The sequence below is a fragment of the Cupressus sempervirens genome, chromosome 4, assembly GCF_028749045.1.
Source record: "Cupressus sempervirens isolate cs-2001-9-10 chromosome 4, ASM2874904v1, whole genome shotgun sequence".
Taxonomy (NCBI): Eukaryota; Viridiplantae; Streptophyta; class Pinopsida; order Cupressales; family Cupressaceae; genus Cupressus; species Cupressus sempervirens.
This window is the reverse complement of record NC_143121.1, coordinates 803,825,726-803,849,683: the sequence shown is the minus strand read 5'-3', so window position 1 is coordinate 803,849,683 and position 23,958 is coordinate 803,825,726. Positions and strand designations below refer to the sequence as shown.

General features: G+C 37.7%; 1 protein-coding gene across 6 annotated transcripts in view; it reads left to right on the top strand.

Moving 5' to 3' along the window:
• The window catches only part of LOC149563833 (transducin family protein / WD-40 repeat family protein), a 233,478-nt gene that overhangs the window by 54,393 nt on the left and 155,127 nt on the right, over positions 1-23,958 (top strand). For all 6 annotated transcript variants that reach the window (XR_016364116.1, XR_016364115.1, XM_089826960.1 and 3 more), the window contains exons 8-11: positions 9,518-9,579; positions 10,413-10,501; positions 22,282-22,354; positions 22,458-22,517. Coding sequence is in view for 4 of the 6 variants with exons in the window: in XM_089826960.1 (XP_089683086.1) it covers positions 9,518-9,579; positions 10,413-10,501; positions 22,282-22,354; positions 22,458-22,517 (284 nt within the window). In the remaining 2 variants the exon portion in view is untranslated. The remainder of the gene's footprint in view (positions 1-9,517; positions 9,580-10,412; positions 10,502-22,281; positions 22,355-22,457; positions 22,518-23,958) is intronic.

Genomic DNA, 23,958 nt, shown 5'->3' with positions numbered 1-23,958 from the left:
TCATCCAAGCAGCAAATAACCCAATAACATCCCCATTCCACAGGTAGGAAAATCCGTAATCAAAATGGGGTTCAGCAATCACTAATTCAGCTGCCCGCCTAGTAAGATCATTTATGGGATTCAGTAATTTGTACCATCGCTCAGATAAAACCTTCGCCCAAAAAGCCATTTGCCTCGGATTATGTAGGTTGAAAACCTCAATTCCTGTCTTGATGGTTGCAAATGCAGAAAAAACCCCAAATGTCCACAACATATAGTAGAAGAGTGATAAAGAAGCTAATCAAAGATAATTACGATTAAACATGGTTCCATCATAATTATAAAGCATGGAACTGAAAACTAAGACATTTAGTACACTTCACCGGAATTAATTCATTCGTGTGAAAAGATGTAGAGTACCCCTAAATAATACTCCATCATTTTTAATTTTTAAGATTCAGTGAAGATTCATATGCAATGCCTATGTTTTTGGGACTTCTACATTATGAAATTACTAAAATAGACTCCCCATTAGCACCTTTATCATATAGAGAGAGTTGAGAAACCCTGCTTATCACAACCGAAGGTCTCTTCAATTTCCAAATACAAGTTTCTTCATATTACTAAACACACAATTGTTCATATGACACATATCTCATCATATAATATTATCTCAAATATTACCATAAATATCTTGCTCCAATTTCAATATATAGCAAAATCAGACATAAAGATCTGTATGTCAGCTACAATCTTCAACACTCCCTCGTTGTGAGAGAGATCTTTGGTATGGCAGACACACATAGCTGCAACCAAAGAGGTCAATGATAAATTCTAATCACATAGGTTCTCACTAAAACATGTTTTCTCAGCATAACATAATTCACCATAGTTACTTAAAAAGACCATAACATCAAAGTCATGACTTCCACCATGCTTAGTTGCAGAGGGTGGATACACCATACCTACTCACAGAGGGTGGAACAAGGGCTTTCATCTTAGACTTCTCCCAAAGAATAATGCATTTCTACCATGCCTACTTGCAAAGGGTGGATCCACCATACCTACTCATAGGGGGTGGAACAAGGGCTTTCACCTCAGACTTCTCCCAAAAAAGAATGCATTTCTACTATGCCTACTTGCAGAGGGTGGTCCACCATACCTAGTTGCATAGGGTGGAACAAAGGCTTTCATCTCAAACTTCTCCTAGAGAAGAATGCATTTCCACCATGCCTACTCGCAGAGGGTGGAACAAGGGATTTCAATTTGAACTTCTCTCGTAGAGAACCCATTAATCAGGGACTTTACCTCAAACTCCTCTCGCAAAGAAGAACTCATTAACAATGGATTTTATCTCAAACTTCTCCTTCATAGAAAACTCATTAGCAAGGGATTTCACCTCGAACCTCTCTTTAACAGATAATAACTCAATAACGATATGTATAAGAATGGTTGAGATTCTATCTCAGCAGAGACTCCCTCTTAGCAGGGACAGCTATGATCGCCACAATAAGATAGCTGATTTCAATTGTTACACTGTTGCATAAGGTTGCAAAGAATTAGACATCTTTTGTTGGACATTAATATCATTATCTTATCTTATCTTATCTTATCTGTCACATAACCTCCTTCTGAAGCTGAAAAGTCTCCCTCTTGATATTTCTTGTATATGATATTCCTCTTTTATGAAGATATGGAACATCAATTCAGTCCAAGATTGCAAGCAACATCCCCACCTACATATAATCTCTCATCATACCATTGCTTCTTGTCCTTGGATCATGAAGGATTAATAATAACTCATAAAATCAACTTTTTATAAAGAGATATATAGAGATCAATGCTAAAAGCAAACACTATTCCTAATGCTATAACAAAAGATCAATATTTCAAGATATTATCATAGAATATTTGTCTTCTTGTAGTCCAATTTTCCTCAGCTGTCCATTCAAAGTGAAATAAATTATCAGTCAGCTATTCCAAACAATGTATCAATATGTCCTTGTACTGATCTGGAACCTTATGCATTGGCTCTTGGTGCATTCTTCCAGGAGATTGACCGCCAGTAAAGATCTGTAATGGCACATGTGACTCTCCAAACTAGATGCACATACTCACACACCTAAAACAACAAGGAATAATAAGGTTGTCCTGACTTTGTGCTTTCTTGAATAATACCAGAACACATGGCTATCATTACAATAACATATATGCCGATGACGTTTCAGAAACAATAAAACTGATATTAATTTATTTTGATGTGGCGAGACAAACAACTGATATGACACGAAGGTATCCAAATAAACTTCAATGATAATACAAGAGTGAACCAGTCAACAAAGAATTAATATTCCAGCGCAAATAATATGAAGTAAATCATTTGCCTTAATACCTCAAACTGACACAGAGTTTATCTCCAGATACAACTCGATAGAAAGTGCCATAATGAATCACACGATGATTAACAACATAACACTTATATGATTGAATAGCTTCTAAATGATCATGCAATAAAAGCAACTCACCGCAGATTAATATTCAGAGTCATAAACTTCAGACTTAATGAAAATAGCCCATCCTTTCGAAGATGTAACACCAACACTGCATGTCACAGAGAACTTCTATAGAACAACATAAAAACAATGGCTCACTGTCTTCGGTCAAGTATTACTTCTGAATGCCCCCCGTAATGATGTCCACCCACGCTAGAGTAGGAATCGTCTACTGCATGAGAATTCCAAGAGACGATGAAACTGAAACCACAATGTCTTTTGATCACAGATTGTGGTTACTACAAATTGTTCTTTCATATTCAAGAGCTACTAATGCCACAATGTCTTATTAATCACCATCATCAATGACGAGGACCAAACATAGACAAAGGTTCCATATCAAAAACACAACAGCCAAGACCATTAGAAACAATAATGGATACAAAATTAAGGTAGGCAGACGAGTGTAAGAGGACTGCCACCGACAGTAGTAATGAATCGACTCGCTCCAGCTTTACATTCTCATGACACAAGAATGACTGCAGGTTACAATAAAGAAGTTGCTACATAAACATATGGAGGAGTGGATCATCATAGATGATCTCCATAGTCATGGTGAAGCTATATGCTGTAGCTTGAAAATTTAGATATCTCTTTAGTAGACATCAGACATAATCAAACATGAGCATATGAAGGATCAACACTGTTGAGCATCACAATTTCAAATAGGAGCGATTACATAGGTATGCAAATATCTCTTTGCAGTAGCAAACTTTAACACATTCAATTTGCATCAAATATACAAACTAGAAATAAAAAAGGCTTCCTTCATTGCTGTTATCAAACCCACTCTGATACCATGTTAATGTTTTGTCCAGAAATAAAGATAATCAGCAATAAGGCAAAACAGAATCAAAATAGACACAAAAGACACAAGAATTAATCTTGGGAAAGCCCTGTTACAAATGTAAATGGCGGAATACTTGAATGAATTAATCAGAGATCAAATTGATCTATATATACAAAGAGGGGAGTCGAATAGAATAGAAACATTCTATTCTAGACTACACCTAAATATTAGAAACATTCTAATATTTACAGAGATATAATAAGATATAATAGTGAGCATTAAAAAGAAACATGAAGGTTATTTTAATACCCCCCCTTAATGCTCAATCTATTTACTACACCAATAGATCCCCTGAATTTAACAAACTTGTCAGGACCAAGGGGTTTAGTGAAAATATCTGCTGATTGCTCTGAGGTAGGAACATAGCGTAACTGAATAGATCCATCTTCTACTAATTGTCGGATGTAATGGCAATGAAGCTCTATGTGCTTGGTTCGTTCATGAAACACTGGGTTCTTGGCAAGTTTGAGTACGCCCTGATTGTCTGAAAACAAAGAAGTCGAACCTGCTTGAGGAATATGCATATCTGCAAGCATCTGCCGGAGCCAAATTGCTTCACAAGCTGCCTTGACAGCTCCTCTATATTCTGCTTCTGTAGAGGAGAGTGCATGTGCTTGTTGCTTCTTATTGGTCCAAGTAACTGCTGCAGATCCGATACTAAACACATAGCCAGAAGTAGATTTCCTATCATCAACTGAGCCGGCCCAATCGGAATCAGTGAATCCACTGAGCTGAGGAGTAGTATTCCTTGTGTAAAGAAGACCATAATCTAAAGTACCATGTACATAGCGTAACACACGTTTCGCTACAATCCAATGATCAGTCTTGGGGTTTGTCATGAACCGTGAGATGTAGCTGACTGCAAAACTGAGATCAGGTCTAGTAGTAGTAAGGTAGATGAGACTACCTACTAGCTGCCTAAAGAGTGTTTCATCTACAGGAGGAGAAACAGATTGTGCGGACAATTTCAGACCAGTCTCCATTGGAGTGGAGGCAGATTTGCAATCCTGCATTCGAAACCTATCAAGCAAACTTCTGGCATACTTGGACTGAGACAAAAAAATACTATTGTCAGTCTGCCAAACCTCAATACCTAAACAATAATGAAGCAATCCGAGATCTGTCATATCAAAAGTTCTGCATAGATCCTGTTTGATTTCTGAAATCAAATGTTCTGAATTTCCAGTAATGATCAAATCATCCACATAGACAACAAGAAAAAGAATATCATTACCAGAGTGTTTAATATATAGATTACTGTCTGACGGACTACGCTGAAATCCTTGAGCAACCAAGTAATGATCAATCTTTATGTACCAAGCCCTAGGAGCCTGTTTAAGACCATAGAGGGCCTTCTGGAGTCTACATACTTTGTGTTCTGAACTGACAACCTTAAAACCTGGGGGCTGCGTCATGTAGACTTCTTCCTGTAATTCACCATTGAGAAAGGCGCTCTTCACATCCATCTGATGAACTTTCCAACCATGCTGAGCTGCAATTGCAAGAAGAATGCGAATAGTGCTCATCTTGGCTGTCGGTGCAAATGTCTCCTCATAATCAATGCCTTCGCGCTGGGTGAATCCTCGAGCAACAAGTCTAGCTTTGTATTTGTCCAAGGTACCATCTGCATGGTACTTGACCTTATAGACCCATTTACAGCTAATGGGTTTCTTCCCAGGAGGGAGATCTGAAAGAACCCAAGTGTGGTTCTTTTGAAGACTCTGAAGCTCAGAATCCATTGCTTGTTCCCATTCTAGAATTCCTTTGGCCTCTGCATATATCTGGGGCTCAGGGATACTGTGGATGTTGGCCATAAGAGCTATATTAACTGTGTTGTGCTGAAGGCTCTTATTTCTGGAGGTTCTACCCTCAATCAGTTCATCTGGACGAAGATCACTAATCGTTTGAGCCCACCATTTTGGCCGAAGAGTCGAGGAGCCAATATCAGATGCTGACGGAATAGCTGGATGAGAAGCAGGAGCAGGAGTTGTATTATCTGGAAGTGACTGAGGTGGTGTATCAGTAGCATCAGATGACTCATATAAAATAGAAGAACCCAAGTCAGAGATTGCTGAAGACTGAATCTCAGAATGTGGTGGGGAGTCAGAGAGCGGAAATGGTCCAAATTCCTCATCAAACACAACATCACGACTGAAGATTAAACGATCAGTATTTACATCAATCAGTCTGTAGGCCTTATGTGTGTGACTGTATCCTGTAAACATAAGTTTCTGGCTTTTGGAATCCAACTTAGTGCGTTTGGCATCAGGAATCCATACATATGCTAGAGAGCCAAAAACTTTCAAATGGTTGATCCTAGGTTTGCGACCAGACCAGGCTTCCTCAGGAGTCTTATGATTAACTGCAAGGGTGGGTGACCGGTTAAGAAGGTAGACAGCTGTGGATACTGCTTCTGCCCAATATTTTCTGGGAACATTTCTATGTTCTAGCATAGTCCTAGCCATTTCTGTGATGGTACGGTTTCGACGCTCTACAACAACATTTTGCTGAGGGGTGTGAGGTGTGGTGAACTGACGTCTAATGCCATGAGTAGTACAGAAGGCAGAGAAAGCAGAAGAACAGAATTCCCCCCCATTATCGGTCCTAAGAGTACGGATGGAGGAACCAGAGTCTTTTTCTACTAGAGCTTTAAACTGCTGAAATACAAGAAAGGCATCTGATTTTTGCTTACGAAAATATACCCACATTTTGCGACTGAAATCATCCACAAAGAGTAAAAAATACCTGTTCCCAGTAATAGAAGGAGTATTCATAGGACCACATACATCAGCATGGACTAGCTTGAGTACTCTGTATGCCCGCCATGATTCACCATTCTTAATGGTGTCCTATGTTGCTTCCCTGCTTGGCAAGCTCCGCAAACGCGATGGTTCTGGGTTTGAATATTAGGTAGGCCATGGACTAAATTATTTCGAGCAAGTTGTGCTAGATATTGAATGTTCAGATGACCGTATCGCTGATGCCAGAGATTGCTGAGAGCGGATGATTCGGCGATGAAGGCATGCTCAAGGGAATCGCTTGAATCTACAAGCCTATAAATACCATGATCCTCAAGACCGAAAGCAAGGGTAGTGCGGGAAACACGATCAATAATCGAACACTTATTTCCACTGAAAACGACATCCAACTGAGGAGAGTGCTTCATAATCTGACTAACAGACAGAAGATTATGTTTCATGCCAGGAACATAACATACATTGAGAAACATGAGTTTTCTTCCTCCAGACTGAATCTGAACATTGCCCTTGCCGACAATATTGTATTCTTCACCGCCTTCAAAGATTACTGAGTCAGAATAGGGAGTGAATTCAACAAACCAATCACGCCTATGAGTGAAATGTCGGGAGGCACCAGAATTGATGTACCAAGCAGAAGATTTCACATGATTTGCAGGTATGCTGGCCATAAAGACATGGTAGATAGATTCTTTCTGCTCTGAGTGTTGGGCAGCATTAGCGTGCTGTTTAATTGAGTCCAACTTTTGATGCTGCTGATACAGATGCTTATAATATGTGAATATTTCAAATGGCACAAACTTCGAGGTGAGAAAATGAAAGACCCAGAAAAATTGGAGAAGTAACTAGAAAAGAGCTCGAAAAACCCAGAAATAAAATGTTGTCGAAATCCGGATCCGCTGGCTCGAAAATCGAGGCACAAAAAACGAGGCACCCACAAAAATCTGATGAAGACCCATTTGAGATTTCAAAAAACCCACCAAGAATATGAGCTCAGAAATTTTTTCCGAAGTCAAAAACTAGGGTTTCGAGCAGAATAACAGTCGGTGGCCAAAAAAGGTCAAAAAGGCAGAAAAAAGATGTTTGCAGGTGAAAAAAACAACAAAACCCAGCAGCTGAAACGCGAGCAGAATATCCAACAGGGATAGACAGACCCGTTTTTGAAAAAAACAACCAAAAAATCCCACTTTTTGAGATTTGGATGTGAACAGATTTGAAAAAACGACCTTCAGATTTGTGACTTACAGACTAAGCTACGGGTTTCCAAGAACGCCAGTAGCTGAAGACACAATTTTTCAATCGATTTGCACAGAGGGTTTAAACCCTAGCTCTGATACCATGTTACAAATGTAAATGGCGGAATACTTGAATGAATTAATCAGAGATCAAACTGATCTATATATACAAAGAGGGGAGTCGAATAGAATAGAAGCATTCTATTCTAGACTACACCTAAATATTAGAAACATTCTAATATTTACAGAGATATAATAAGATATAATAGTGAGCATTAAAAAGAAACATGAAGGTTATTTTAATAAACCCTTCAGCTAGAAAGGAAAAACCTAGCCACACCAGAAAAATATCTCTTTTATTGATGTATAAATGTTCAAGTACAATGCGTTCTTCTTGATGCATTATCACAAAACAATCACACACACATATATAATTGAGAGACTCTTCTTATCATAAGCGGAGGTCTCTTCAATTTCCAAATACAAGTCTCTTCATATTACTAAACACCCGAGTCTTTGCATGACAAGTCTCTTCATTTAATATTATCTCAAATTTTATTATAAGTATTGTCTCCAGCTGTTTGGATAGTACAGAGGTATTGTTCCAATTTCTGTATATAGCAAAGTCAGAGATAAAAATCTCTAGTGCAGCTACAATCTTCGACATTTTGATACCTCCACCATGATATGAAGGAATGTGAACTTTTCTCCTCAATCTTAGCTAGAGATTGAAGACTCTTTGGATAGGCTTCAGACATTAGAGGTGAAATAAAGGACTTCTTTGAGGTTTTTCTTGGTTGCAAGGAGGGAGTCTGCCTTGTTGGTTGCATTCTGATAATCAGCTTTAGAGGTAATCCTATCTATAGCCATAGACAGCTGGAATCAGTTCTTCATAGCCCCTTTCTTAGAGGTTGACTTAAAATTTGTGCTTTTTCAAATGTTCAAGGACAAAGCTCTTGGTCTGGATGATTTTCCTACTGCTTTATTTCAACTTTTGGGGCATATAATTGGGAAAGACATGAGCACCAGTTAAAGAATCTAGAGAAACTAGAAGGTCTGAGGGATTTCCAATTGCTCTTTCATATCTTTTGATAACATCAATAGAGTATCTATCCTCCTTTGTGCAATGGAAATCCATCTCCCTTTGCAACAAAATGTATAAGAAATTCTAAAGACAATGGTGCTGAGACTGTGGTCCTTCCTGCCTGATTTAATCTATGTTTCATTAATGTCTGGACTGTAAGGACATGGGGACTCAGAAATGCATGTTGAGCATGGATTTTTATTGAGGCCATTTTTAGTGATGGCTGGGGAGGGTAAAGGGTACAGCTATATTGAAAACATACAGAAATTTTTGAAAATATAGGAAAATTTTTAATATTTATTTGTGAACATTAATAAGAATGATAAGGAAACGTTGTATGCATAAAAAATTTGCAACTAAACTTGTAATGGAAAATGATTCCTGCATTTCCATATTTAGGCCTCACGTAGTTCTTGACTTAATTAAGATAATGCTAAATTATGTAATTCTTTAAGTAAGTTTACGTATTTCTTAAAAAAAAAGTTAAAAATGTTTGATAAATGTTTGTTAATGCTAATTTTCAATTTGGCGAAGCAATCTTTGCTGAAGTGAAGATGGTCATGAATTATCAGCACACTCATTTGCTTTATATCGGAATATCAATGATGACGAATTGGAATTTGTTTTTGCCAGTACTTGGGCTCTGTTTTAAGGTAGAATAGCAAATTGTCTTGGTTGAGATTGGTTTCCTGCGAAGGCAGAATTCCTTTGCTATGTATATGAATTCAGCAAGTCAATGGCATTTAGCTTAAGGTGAAAATTCCTTGTAAAGCTCTTTTTTGAACTAAATCTGTAAGGCATGGCACAGCGTTTTAAGTTTTTCTTTAATATTATGTCTTGTTTCCATAATCTGACCAATCTGATTCCACTTTCAAAAAACATTTCTTCAAGGTCTCTATGGTAAAGAAGATTCCTCTGTCCACTTGGAGTAAAATGATTGAAATTTTGTGACACATGCATATTGTTGGTGTAGCATTTTATGCTTCTGAAGTTCTTTTTCTTGGTTGAACTTTATCTATATTGTTAATCAGAATTCAATTTTTATTCTGTTTACATGGTAGGAAAATGGTGGGAGGTGTGAAAGTATCAGACTTGCCTGGTGCCGAGGCTCTGCAGCAACCTGGTTTGTACTCGCATCTCTCTAATTTTCGTATGCATTCACCATTGTATGGTTCTATTTGTACTGTGTATCGAAACTATAACCATTTCATGATTCTATTTTGAGTTTGTTTGAACATTTTGTGATTCTATTTGAGTTTACTGGGAGCATTTCCTTTTTTAAAAATGTTTTCTTTAGGTGAGACCAAAGCAACCTTCTTTTATATCCTGTACTGTAGCCTCAATCAGTTTGTCAAACATTTTCCCATTCTTTTCATCTCTTAATTTTCACCTCATTTTTTTGTTCTTTCTATTTATCTGCAGACTTCCTGTACACATAATTGTAGTTCTATTGATTGATTTTCAGCCATTTGGAGAAAACCAAACATTCATGTGATGATTTCATAACACCTGTCTTAACATAAAATCTTGTATATATTGATTTTTCATCATACAACATTCTAGTCTCCTGATTGATTAGTTCCTTAAATAATGAACTGATTTAACCACCGTATAAGTTGGTTTTTTTAGTTTAAATTTGGTGTTGACCAGTGAATTTGGCCATGATACATATTAAATAGCAAAATGATATGACCTTGTTGTGAATTTATCCATTTTCTTATTTTTAAAATTTTTAATTTGGGAAAATCCTTTGAATATCTGGTGATGTTGCTTAAGCTTAATTTATGTAGTATATTGCTTTTCACTTGGAGATAAAAGAATCAGGGTCACCCCTAGGCCCTAACTGAGTAGCATGATCTCAACAGAAGGGCTCGCAATTTTTAATTTTTAATTTTAAATAAAATTCCACTGTTCTGACTTATTGTTCTTTGTATTGCCTACTTCTTTTGGCACTAGGGATGAAGAATGGCCAGACAAAAATTGTTCGTGAAGGTGATTGTGGAGTTGCTTATTCTTGGAATATGTCTGAATACAAATGGGATAAGGTATATTTCTTGCTTAGTTTTAGAGAATAAAATTCTGAAGCTCAACTATGTGGAGTTATTATATAATCTATAGCAACAGCAAATTATTTGTAATGTTGTGCTAAATCCTATGCAACTGCAAATCATCTTGTTATCTATTCACACAAATGATTTAGTAAGCTGAATTGTATTGACATGGATATTCCAACCTGCAGTTGTTTACCATAAACTTTAATTTACCTAGATGTCAATTCAATGCAATTTGCTTATAAAAAAAACGTTGTACAGAGTGAACATTTGGTGATTGTAGCAGCTATGAATGCCATCCACATCATTCATGCGAAAACAAGATAAATTTTGTATAGTACAAATTTATTACTGCATTGCTGCAATTATGGTTTTGTACTTGGATGATCTCTTGTTCTCAGTTTCAATTATGTATTATTGTACGCTCTTTCTAATTTAAACCAAGAACTATTCTTAAAATATCCTTATCATAGAAATTAGAATACTAACTAATCAAAATGAAATTGGCATGCAAGAACTAAGCAATAGAGGAAGTGAACAACGTAAATATTACAGAACAAGAGTGACACAAGGTGTTATCCTGGAGGAATCAAATGTGGGAAAATTCAATGCAGAAAAGAGGCTATGCCTACTATAAATAATTAAAAAATTGTTTGGTTACAAGCTCATATGGCATTGGAATCTTCAAAAATCATCTTGCTTGTTCAATTTCTGGATCTCTCTAACTACATACATTTTTTGCTTGCTGGAATTCCAAGCTCAATTCTGAATGCTGTTTCAGTTCCCATCCCCTTTGCATTTTCTAACAAAGAACATGTTTGGTACTGATGCATACCTAAACCACCATAAAGATCTGGGTACAATGGATCTATTTTCCATTCTGGGCAGTTGGTACTTTTTTTGGTCTTTTTTGGATGGATGACAGGTTTGGGCCTCACTAAATCTGTCTTTGTTTTCTATTGTCATTGGGATGGGTTTTGCCTGGACCAGTACTTCATGCATGCATGTGTAATATTTTCTTCCAGGATTTATGTGTGTTGGCTGATCCGAATCTGCCACTGATGTACAATTATCAAGTTCGTGTAGGATTATGAAGGCAAGCTTTAGAAGTACATAGCTTTGTCATTGAAGCTCTGTTTTAGTACTGTTTGTTGTATTGCTAAACTTTAAGAGGGTGCGATTCTTTATTGAATGTCACAATACATTTTGATCTTAAAATGCTCTTGCTTAAGAGCATCAAACCCTGAATCGTTTTTTTTTAACATAGTTTATCAGTGAAGGAATCATGTGGGTAATAGTATCATAATGGTGATAAATGTCATGTTTTTGATTTTAATTGCTTTTGTCATGTTCAAAAGTTAAATGACCAGATTGAAATTGGTACCATACTCACAAGAACTGAAATAGCTGACTAGTTTTGCCATCTCAAAAAAAATTGGTTATAGCTTTAGCATGTTCCCTCTCATGACCATTTTCTTCCTCGCCTGTAGTTCAGCTCCTTCTTGGCAGCATTTGTCGGATGAAATGGCAATGAAGCTCATCATGTTTGGTGCGCTCATGGAAGATTGGATACTTGGCAAGTTTCAAAACCCATTGCTTGTGACAGTGCAAGGGTGAAGGATCACACGGAGACATTTGCATGTCGGAAAGCATCCTTCAAAGCCAAACTGTCTCAGGTGCTGCTTTTACAGTTCCCTGGTATTCTGCTTTATTGAGGAAAGAGCCACCTCCGACTGCCTCTTTTTGGTTCATGTGACTGCACCGATGCCAAGATTGAAGGCATAGTCATAACAGACTTCCTTCCATTAGTTGAAGCTGCCCAATCTGAGTTTAGAAAATCAATCAACTGAGGATCTTTGCTTTTGTTGTATCGAATGCCAAAGTTAGGTGTTCCTCTCATATATTTCAGCGCATGCTTCACTCAAACCCAATGTTATGTGACTGCACCGATGCCAAGATTGAAGGCATAGTCATAACAGACTTCCTTCCATTAATTGAAGCTGCCCAATCCGAGTTTATAAAATCAATCAACTGAGGATCTTTGCTTTTGTTGTATAGAATGCCAAAGTTAGGTGTTCCTCTCATATATTTCAGCGCATGCTTCACTCAAACCCAATGTTATGCTTGAGGGTCTGTTATGAATTGAGATATGTAGCTCACAGTATAACTAAGTTCATCTCTAGTGGCTGTACAACATATAAGGCTGCTAACTAGTTGCTTGAATGCATATTCATTCACAGTGGGTAAATCCTGATTTGGCTGATAGCTTCAACCTAAGCTACCGGATTCCTCTAAAATGCCTTGGAGTTTGATCCCAGTTCTGTTCAGTTTTAATTCGTCTTAGATTCTTGCTGGGTTCAAGTAGGGTCCCTCCTGGGTAGAGTCTAGGGGAACCCACGGGCACCCAAGGTTGTGGGTGCCAAAAACTGGGGCCTCACATGCCATTTTTAATTTTAAAGATAAAAATGAAAAGCCTTCCAAAACTCTGATTTCAACCATAAAAAATGCATTCAATCATTTGATGACATTTCATTTATCTCTCAAGCATTTTTCACTTTTTTTTGCTTTGTTCTACAGCTTTAGTATTTTTTACAATTTTTGCTTTGTTCTATAGCTTTAGCAATTATGGATTCATGAGTATCATGCTTCTAACTTTTATTGTTAATATGTTTGAAGTTTTGAACCAATGATGAATGAACATTGAACATGTTACATGTATGAATGTATGATGTAAATTTTTATTTTTATAATATGTCAATACATGTGTGTGTATATACATACACCTGCAGTATCAAAACTGACAAACGTTTTTTGTGTTGAATCCGTGAACATGAATCCGAATCTATACTAGAAACAGGATCAGAAACTTAGGTCTCAACCCTTTGTCCGTAGGTGTAGATGACGGTTTGTAAAGATTCGTCCTAAAATTAGGTAGCAAACTCCTTACGTACTTCAACAGAGAGATAAAGATACTGTCACCTGTCTGCCAAACCTTTACACTGAGACAATAATGCAGAACTCCCAAAATTGTCTTATAAAATGACTGGCAAAAATTCTGTTTGATCTGTTTAATCAAATGTGCCACACTACGAGTAATGATCATTTCATCAACATAGATGACGAAAAATTGGTCTTATAAAATGACTGGCAGAAATTCTGTTTGATCTGTTTAATCAAATGTGCCACACTACGAGTAATGATCATGTCACCAACATAGATGATGTGTCCTTAACTTACAAGTTGGGTTCTGAAGCACTCCTTTGAAAACCTTGCTCAACCAAGTACTTAACAATTTTGATGTACCAAGTCTGAGGCCATAGAGAGTCTTCAACAATTTACATGCCTGGTGTTCTATACCACTTCAGAGGGCACTCTTAATGTCCATCTGATGGGCCTTGTATTGCAAGGTTTTCACACCATCGCCTGATTGTAAATGGGGATCCCCTCTTTTTATTTTGGGAGTAGTAGTGGTCGTAGGTGGTCTTCGTAGCAATTCTCAAGTGTCCGGTGTCTAAGAGTGAAGTTTTGGGGCAGCATGATCCATTCTCAAAGTCATGTCAAGATCTAGTTTTGGAAACTTGAAAGCTAAAGAGAAAAATGGGAAAAACTATCAATGGTGATGGCAACAAAGTTATGGCGAGGACAGATAAACAGGGTAGAGATTGTGAAAAACCTAGGACTGTGAGCAAGGCATAAAAGTTGAGATTAAAATGGGAAAAATTTGAGCATGGAAATTCGGAAAATGAGGATTTCAATATTAAGATCAGAACTGAATCTCACCAAATTAGAGGTAGGACAATCAACAAAGGCCTAATTTCCATACAAAATAAACAAGCACATTTGGGTTTTGTTGAGGGGGTAAGAAGCAGGTTTAATGGAAATCTCTTCCTTTGAGATAATGTCGAGAACAGGTCAGATTCCAACCTAGTCTCAAGATTCCTAATCTCAACAGCTATCAAAGTTGTGCTCAAGTCTAGGGGCAATCTGTTGATGTCAGTTTTGTACCACTACATAACATATAGCGACTGAATACTTGATATGGAATATCAAACACTCAATCCCTCTCTTGAAAAGTAAATACTCATGAAGACATGAGAAAAAATCCAATGTTCCTTACACCTGTGGATACTAACTTAGTTATATTAATGTGATTTGTTGGTTGATCACATAGGCGGCCTTACGTTGTTCATTCAAGGATTGTTGGACTCTCGTTGTGATGGTGATGATGTCTGGCTTGGTAAAGTATATGAGCGCCGAATAATGTTGATGGTGATGATGATGGAGGGTATGTCTGCCAATGATGCTTCTCCTAACTTCCTTCTCGATTGAACTCCAACTATATGCTACTTGCTGCCTTACTCCTACTCCTATGAATGGAAATATTAGCAAATGGACGGGGATCAAATCTGATGAAAGCTTACCAGAGGCTCTACCTCCATAGATGCAATGATTCAAGGGAAAAAGACTAGATTACCACGCAAGGCTTCCTAACAAGCCGCTAGGATGCTAGTGGTCTAGTTTATAGATCCCTATCAAACATCCACTAATATCACCATACAACTATCCATCTACTATTTCTCTTAACAACTTTATTGAAATAAAATCTACTTTAACAACTTCAATGAAATTTAATCCTAACTATTGGAAGTAGAAACCATGCAATAACACCAAATGTTCTTAATCACCATGCAAGTCACAACAATGATAAAGAGAAGCAATTTTGGTATTATCGTAAGCAACAATATTCTTCAACCTTTTACAAATGAAAGCAAATGGCCTTATATAGAGCTCAAAATTACAACCAACGGTAGAGATTAAGAGGCAAAATCAATGATCCACATTAGATCTTAGAAACCATAATTAGGGTTGCCACCCCATCGGCCAATGAGAAGACGCCACCTGATCAATGGACCGATGAAAGAAAAGGAAAAGTGGCAACCAATGAGAAGACACCAAAATGGTAGCCAATCGCAATTAGACACCTATCCTACCCAAGAAGGAGAATTTGCCACTTGGACTTCCATCAAATAATCTTCTAATATAATTCTACCCTTTTTTTTCATCTTTTTAGCCAAGGTAATGAATTTAGCTAGTCTGTCGTTGACTTCCTTCATGGGAGGGCAAAGCGTGTGCTTCATCTTGAGCTCAGCTGAATTCATCATGTTGCTCGTTGTTTGCAGTGCCTTCTCACGATCCTTCTCATATTCTTTCGCATATCCAATAAAGGCATTGAGGGAGGCAAGGGTGCCCAAATGCTTCTTCTTGATGGCAACCTTCTCCAACTCATCCAATCTTGATCCAAATTCTGTCTCATTGATGTTCTCCTCTTTGATACCTTCAAAATCAAGTGCAACCCCAACGTTGCTCACCATGGTTGAAATATAAGTGTCAATGCCTGGGTTGTATTGTGCAATCTCGTTCCGTATCTCTTCAAGTATCCTCAATCTGATAGTCAACTCCACCGTACTCATTCCTCCTTCATCTACCAACTTGGTTCTCTCCAAATATCTCCCCGATAGCTCATTAAATGCTTGTAGCCTCGGTTGGAATGGCTAAGTCCTTGGCTGGAAGGAAATCCTTCCACTCACCTTCAAATGTACTAAATTTGTCTCTAATGGCCACCAATGACCTGAATGTCGAGAGAAAGGAAGGCAAGAAATTTCGCCCCTCTTGGATTGTATCATGGATCCAATCTTTGACTTCGTGCAACTGAGCCGATATTTCTTCTATGTTGCTCCCATTGTCTTGCGGAAGGGTTGCCTGATGCAATTGTTGGATAGGCTGGCAATCTCTCCAATACTTGTTTTCGGCCTCCAACTTTACAATCCTCTCATTTGCCTTCCTCAACCTTTTTCTAATTGAAACCATGCTTTCCTCTTATCTCCTCACATTCCATGTCATCCATGATTCTTCCCAAGTTATGCTTTACTATCTCATACTCCTGAGCTACAATCTCATCCATTGTCTTGGTAACCTTTGTTATAGCAATCTGAATTTTTCGATGACCCTCATCATCACTCCTGATTACCTTTGCCACCGTTTTTGCAATTTGTTTTTGTTTCTCGCTATCCTCCTTTTCCACTAACCCTTGAATATCTTCAATTGTTCGGATAGTCACCACCTCGCATCTTGGCATAAGCATTTGCCTTAACCATTGTAGTGCAGTGCATCTCCCCAAATCTGGATTTGGTTCGACTAGCAAAGCATCACCAACGGCCTCAGGCGCCTGGCTTACTTCAATTGGTCTATCCTCTTCTTCACTAGTGACTGATATATCATCTCCATGTTGGTTCTCCAAGAGAGGAGAGTACTCGGTACTGTTGCTGTAACCACTTGATTCCGAATCAGAGCTCACCTCTACCATGGCCCCTTGTCCACTTGTATTATCCTCTTGGCCTCTAGCCTCAGTTATGATCTCCCTTGACGCTGCTGCATTCTGTCTCTTTGCTGGAGGTTCCTAATGCTCTTTACTTTTCTCAACCTTGAAACTTCTCTTCTTACTCTTAGCTGCTCTTTGTTGTTGGCTATTGCCCTCACCTTTCTGCTTGATTGACTCCATTGGACCTTCCTCTGGTTTCATCTTCTCATAAGTAAGGCGTACCTTCCAACTTTGTAATTGCCTTGACTTCTTATTGTACTACGGCTTGGTGTGTAGATCAATTGTCCTTGTAACTACCTCTAAGGAAGTATCTTGATGATCATTCCAATACACTGGACTTAACTGCATTCCATCCACTGTATCATAATCTTCACTTAGCACATTTTCATTGTCTTCCAGTTGATTGGGAATATCAAGGCCTCTCTATCTAATTGCCCTCATCATACCCACTGACAATTTTGAGAAAGCAAGCTTCCTCACATGAAAGTCATCCTGTGCATTGGCCCAAAAATTTTCTATAGTAGGAATATGTTTGACTATGTTTTCATGAGATGCCTTGATAAGACCATTAGGATCGAATCCTTGTCTTGCTCTATACCATCCTAGATGATACCATTCTAACTCTTTCTCTACAGCTGCAAAGGCGATAGGATTGGGGCAAGTATCATTGCCTATTCCAAATGAGAAGGTAATCCCTGTCTCAGCTTTAAGTTTCATCATTTTGTCATAATGCTCAAGTTACCTATTCAATTCCATCAAAACTACCTTGTTGGGTGGGTACCTTGGAAGTCTCTTGGGAGGAACTGTACTTCCCGCTACTCTAATATATGTAAATTGTGGAAACTGGATGAACCAACTCCCATACTTCTTAACTTTTACTTCCGCTTCCGTTTAGAGCCTTCTAGCAGGTATCCCTTGTAATATCCTTATCGTCTTCATGGAAAAGGTGTTATAAAACATCTTATAATCTTTGGTGTTGTGCAAATGAAGCTGTGGATAGCACTCATGCACCAAACATTGCCTTGGCCCATTGCCAATCACTCCTAAGGCCTTAAGTCCAAGATTTTCATTTAGTCTCGCAATCAGATAAAAAAGGTAGGACCCCATTTAGAATTGCTTTTGATTTTGCACTATCCTAAGTTGCAACTCTAAATTTTCACTTATGATTCTAGCGCAATCAAATTTCTCTTTCCATTTTCAATTTCATCAATTAAGTACATCTAGTTCTCAAATTGCATACCTTGAGCCATGCCCATGATTCAGCTGAGAAGCACAATAAGATCGCCGTACTCTTATTTGAAATCTGATTTGGTGAGCTTGGATGACTTGGTAACTCCCTTCCTGCCTTCGTGTAACCAATTCTGTTTTAGATGAATGAAGTAGGCCTCTTGATTATCCTGAAATAACTTGGCCGCTTGATCCATCATTACCACTGGTATGCCTTTATACTGGGGAATATTAAATACTTTTTCGACCACATATTCACTAATGTTAGCCAACACTCTCTTCCCCTCATCGAAAATGATAGACTTGGTAACAATATCAAATCGGGATGTACATTCCATTAGCAATTCTGGATAAGGCAAGGTGGGAGGGAAAGCCGCTGCATGTACAATTCCACTCTTGTAGATCTTTTTCGTCATGGGGGATTGTCCTTCGTTCAATCTGTCCTTAAACTGTATCATGTTTACTGTATCGATATTGGTATCACTTATTCGCCTCACTTTCGAGAACAAGGTGGTCTTAGGCATCATGTCTTCCTTGTCTTTTTTGGTATTCGTTCCCTTTGGGTTCTTGCTTGCACTAACATCTACCATCTTAAACACTTATTTCTGCCCCTTCGTTCTAAATGATATGGACTATACTTATCAATCTCCAACTTTTTTTTTATTGATGGAATCTAGCTTATTTTTGCCTCTCCAAGTCCTATCTCTACAATTATCAATCTCCAAACTTCTTTCCTAGAGATGGGACTACCACTTATTTCTGCCTTTTCGTTACCTTAAGATGGACTACACTTATATCTCTCAACTTCAATCTTAGGTGGTCTAGCTTATTTCTGCCTCTCCAAGTGTCCTATCATGAAATTTACATTTATATCTCCCAACTTCAACCTATTAATGGAATGATGAAGTGGTGGATGATAAATGCAAGAAGAATATAAAGAAAACAAACCAAGCAAGAACAAGGAATAGAATTCTCCTTTAAAACCAATCTTCACCTCTAAAAATGAATAGAATTTTACCTTAAATCTGCCTTTACCAATAATCGGGCCCTCCTCAAGTTTGGATCAGATCTTGGAAATTTCAAGCCTCCTTGCAAATAATGATGCCCTAGCAAAAATCAGAATTTTGACTTCTTTGAAATCGCCCACACTTGCCGAAATATCTGCTCATGCCACTGAATTTTGACTTTAAATCACATTGCCTCTTCACCAAATAAAATCGCCAAATTCTGGAAGGAGAAATCGCTGCCAAAGATGGAGAAATCAGACTTAAAAAAAATGGCCCAAGCTGGAAAAAATTAGATCTGCTTCAAAAATCATTGTAGGACAGAAATTCGCCCAATGAAAAAAGAGAAAAATGCTGCCAAAAAATGGAGAATCTGCCCCAAAAATTGCCCAAGCTGGAAATTTGCCTTCCTTAGAAGAAAATCACACATCGAAGGAGAAGGAAAAAAAGATTGAGAAATAAGAGGAGGGGAAGCCCCTCTTATACCAAACTTTTTGCCTCTCCAAGTGGGCCGACTTGCCTGGAGGGAAAACAAAATTAAATTAGTCATCTCGCATGGTGTCCTTTTCAACTAGTATGGGTACAATGGAAGTTTTACTTGGCATCGTTGTAGTGCCCTCTTATATGGTGAAAGTGTCATTTGTCATGGTGGCAGTACCGACTGGTATGGGAATGGTGGTAGTGTCAATTGACATCATGGCAGCATTGATTGGTATAGTGGAAGTATTATTTGACATGGTGGCAATGTTGACTAGTACTGGTACAATGGAAGTGCAAACTCACATCATGGCAGTGCCAAATGACATAGTGAAAATGTCGTCAAGCATGGTGCTAGTATCGATTGGTATGAGTATGGTGGTAATGCTAACTGTTATGATTGATATAGAGGCTATGCTGATTGGCACAATATAATTGTGGTAGTAGTGATTGGTACAGTCACAGTGTTGGAGTGAGGTGCATTCAGGGAAGGGATTGTATCCGCCTTGATACAAGACCATTCCCATGGAAGCAACATGATTTATTTGAGTTATGAGATTTTAGAAGAGATTGGTCCGCATGATCTCATGAAGGTTTTGGATCGAGACACTGATGTGTCTTTTGATTGGCTCCCTTGGGATCATGGTGCTTTCAAATATGGCAATATTTATATCAGAGTGACATAGTGGAGGCTTGGAGGTGGTCTACTCATCATGATTGAATCCAATTATGAACATATGATTGTAAAGCAACATGGAACTTTCAACGGATATAACTATCAACATTGTTTCATGGTTTGAGATCCTAGAGTTTGTGGATTGCTTGAGGTCAAGAAATCTTTGGGCGGTGAAGATTTGTGATGTCCCCAAATTTTTAATGTAATAATAATTAAATTAATTAATTAATTGGTTCTAGAATATAAATAATATAATAAAAGGACCTTTTAATTAATTACTTTATTATGAGAACACAAATATTTGTATTTGGGGGTTTGATTGATTTATGTATATCTTGGGGCCATCTTTTAGTTTGGTTGAGGTGTTTGTTATTGTGTCTGCACTTGTTGTGCACCTCTAGAAGTGTTCCTCCGATGGGATATTTATGACCAATGTGTAGGATGTTTTTGGTTTGTGACTTGAATTATTTTATTGTACTATGAATTCCAATTGCAGTTTCTGTAGGATTTAGGCCTACCCTATTTTGCTTATTATACTTTTCTTGGATCTAGCAAATCCAAGCGCTATCTTTGTGAGAAAATTTAATTTCCGTGTTTGAACGATAAATTGCATAAGTTTGTGTATTGGTGTGCATACATTTGTTTGGTAAATTTTATGTTCAGTTGATTCATCTCTATTTTTGCACCACTGTGGATCTACCTCTAGCATTATGAAATCTCTCCGTCCAACAGATTATTAGCAGGTTTGTAATCATCCTTTGCACACTACTTCACTATTGGCGTTTGCAAATTCACCATTTTGCCATATGTAAGTCTTCCCATATACTTCCGTTACCACTTGATCCAACCGTCGCCGTACAAACTCCTTTCAATAATCGCCATACAAACATTCTCCATTTCACCCTCCATCTTATCCGCCATCCCTTCCCTCCACCTGTACGACATTGCACCATCCATTTGGTAGAGCCAGCGAGTATGTTGATTGTACACCATTGCACCCTCCATTTGGCAAAGACGACTAGCATGTTGGCACCAGTACGACATTACACCCTCCATCGACCAATCCCTTTCCTGCAACCATATGCCATTGAACCCTCCAATTGGCAGAGCCGACTAATACGTTGATCATAAGCCATTGCACTCTCAATCTGGCAGAGCCAACTTGTATGTTTGCAACCCATATGTCGTTACACCCTCCATTTGGAAGATACAATTAGTACGTTGGCACCCGTACGCCATTGTACCCTCCACTTGACAGAGCCGACTAGTACGTTGGTCGTACACCATTGCACCGTCCATGTGGCAGAGTCGACTAGTACATTGGCACTCGTACGCATTGCATCCTCCATTTGGTAGAGCCGACTATTATGTTGGCTGTATGCGATTGCATCCTCCATTTGGTAGAGCTTACTAGTACATTGACACTCGTACACTATTGCGCCCTCCATCTAGTAGAGCCAATTAGTATGTTGGCAAAACTAACTTGTTCATTAGCAATGTTGACTAGTACGTTGGCAGTGTGGACTAGTACATTGGTAGTACCAGCAGGTACCGTGGCAATGTATTCTTGAGTAGGTTGTCAAGCCCGTACTGTTGAGTAGACTTGGTTCACCATAAAAGGATAAACTTGCGTGGGTACAAAGTTGGGAACATTACATTATTCTCTTATTCAACCAGTCTAGTTCCATAACAAATAAACCAGTTGGAGAAAGGGGATAGCAATAAATCCAAAAAATGGGAGATAATAAATATTAGGATGGAAAAGTAATGGGCCATATGATGATGGTTACATTTTAATACACTCAAATATATATCTAAATATTCTTATTTATGGGGATTTACTTCTAACTTGCTCCATGGAAAAGGTGACATGCATCTTCCTTTCCAGTAGTTGGGTTGGGTTGGGTTGGGTTGTTCAAAGTTTTGGTTTTAGAGATTTTCAGAATTTCTATATGATTGTAAATGTTTCCTACATGTTTATAACATCTTACCAAGATATCTGTTCTGTTAGGTTGGTGAAGTTGTGGATGGACCTGATGATTCACAGGGCCGTAAAACACTTGATGGTGTTGCATATGACTATGGCAAGTAACCTCTATTAAGGATTTATTTGAATATAATGCTTAATGAAATTTTGATTTCATTGTTGTCTACTTGTACTCATCCATTTTGTGTTTCATTTATCAGTATTTGATGTGGATATTGGGGATGGCGAACCAATCAGAAAGCTGCCTTATAACCATGGAGGTATGTGTGAAATACCGCTATTGTTATTTTTGCATCTTAGATTGAAATTAGCTGGTAGAACTATATTATTTATCTACTGTTAAATTTTCTGTATGTGTCGCATTGCTTTGTTTTACATAGGAAAATTGGAACATATTCTGCCGAATAGTTAATACATGCCTTGAGTCATGTCAAGAAAATGTTTAGTTTAATAAAGACACTTCTGAGACAAATAGCTCTCTTGATAGCTACTGGAAATCAGTGGCAATATTAGCAAACATGGCAAATCAATAACAACCCTATTTTGCCATTAAAATAGAATTTGCATTTTATTTAGATCTGAATCATGATAATATTTAATGTCCTTAGGTTAGGTCACATAGGATCTTGTATCGTACAAGTCCTATTTGTTGTTGATTTACAAAAATCCTAATGATCTGTCTGTAGTTTTAGATCGTTGCACTCCAATCACAAGTTATAATTTTTCACTTTGCAAAATAAAAAATCAAGGCTAACTTAAACATCATCTTACATAGGGACACTTTATGATGCACAGAGTGGAAGCTTAAATTGTCCACTATAATTTTTAAATAATATTTATTGGTGGTGAATTCATTTCCAATGAATTCAATGAATTTTGCATTGAAAAAGGAATTAAAAGACAAGTATCAGCCTTTGGTACACCTCGGCAGAATGGTATAGCTGAAACAAGGAACAAATCTATCATGGATTGTGCAAGAACACTAATGATAGAAAAGAATAGTGCAAGAAAATACTGGAAGGAAGCAATCACCAGTAGAAAGTTGAAATATCCATGGGAGTGCAGATTAGAGGAAAGGAATCAAAAAAGAAGACTGGGGAAAAAAAAATGTCAAATTACAATCAATTCTTTGTTCTGCTATCAAAACACTTGAAAATACTAAGTTGACAAACCTTTATTATGTTGACAAATCATGTATATATGTGAGACTTTGTGAATCCTGATTCACCATGAAGTGTTTTAAGCATATAATTCTAAATTTGATAGGAGAAAAGTATTGAAATATCAAAGCTGACCAATTAGAATGATATTGTGTCTGCTTTGTCTCTTGGCTGTCATATCACTGAAATCTTCTTGCATAGACTTGTTGAGGTAATTTTGTGAGGCTGCATGGCTATATCTTGTGAATGTTATATAGGGATATTGACTGCCTTTAGGAAGATTATCACAGGGAAATTAGTATTCCATCTTTTTCTTTCATATCATCTGTTATATGCATTAATTTTTGCAGATCTTCAGTGACTGATTGAACAGTGGCACATGTTACAGGTATCAAGGGAGACCAATAGCAATAAATGCACTACGTTTGTCTTCGAGATTTAGAAAATCTGATGTCATGAACAATGCAAAGCTCATTTTTTGAGAATACTTGGCCATTGAGTGCAGCACATGCAATTTAGAAGTTGGAATCTGCTATAAGGA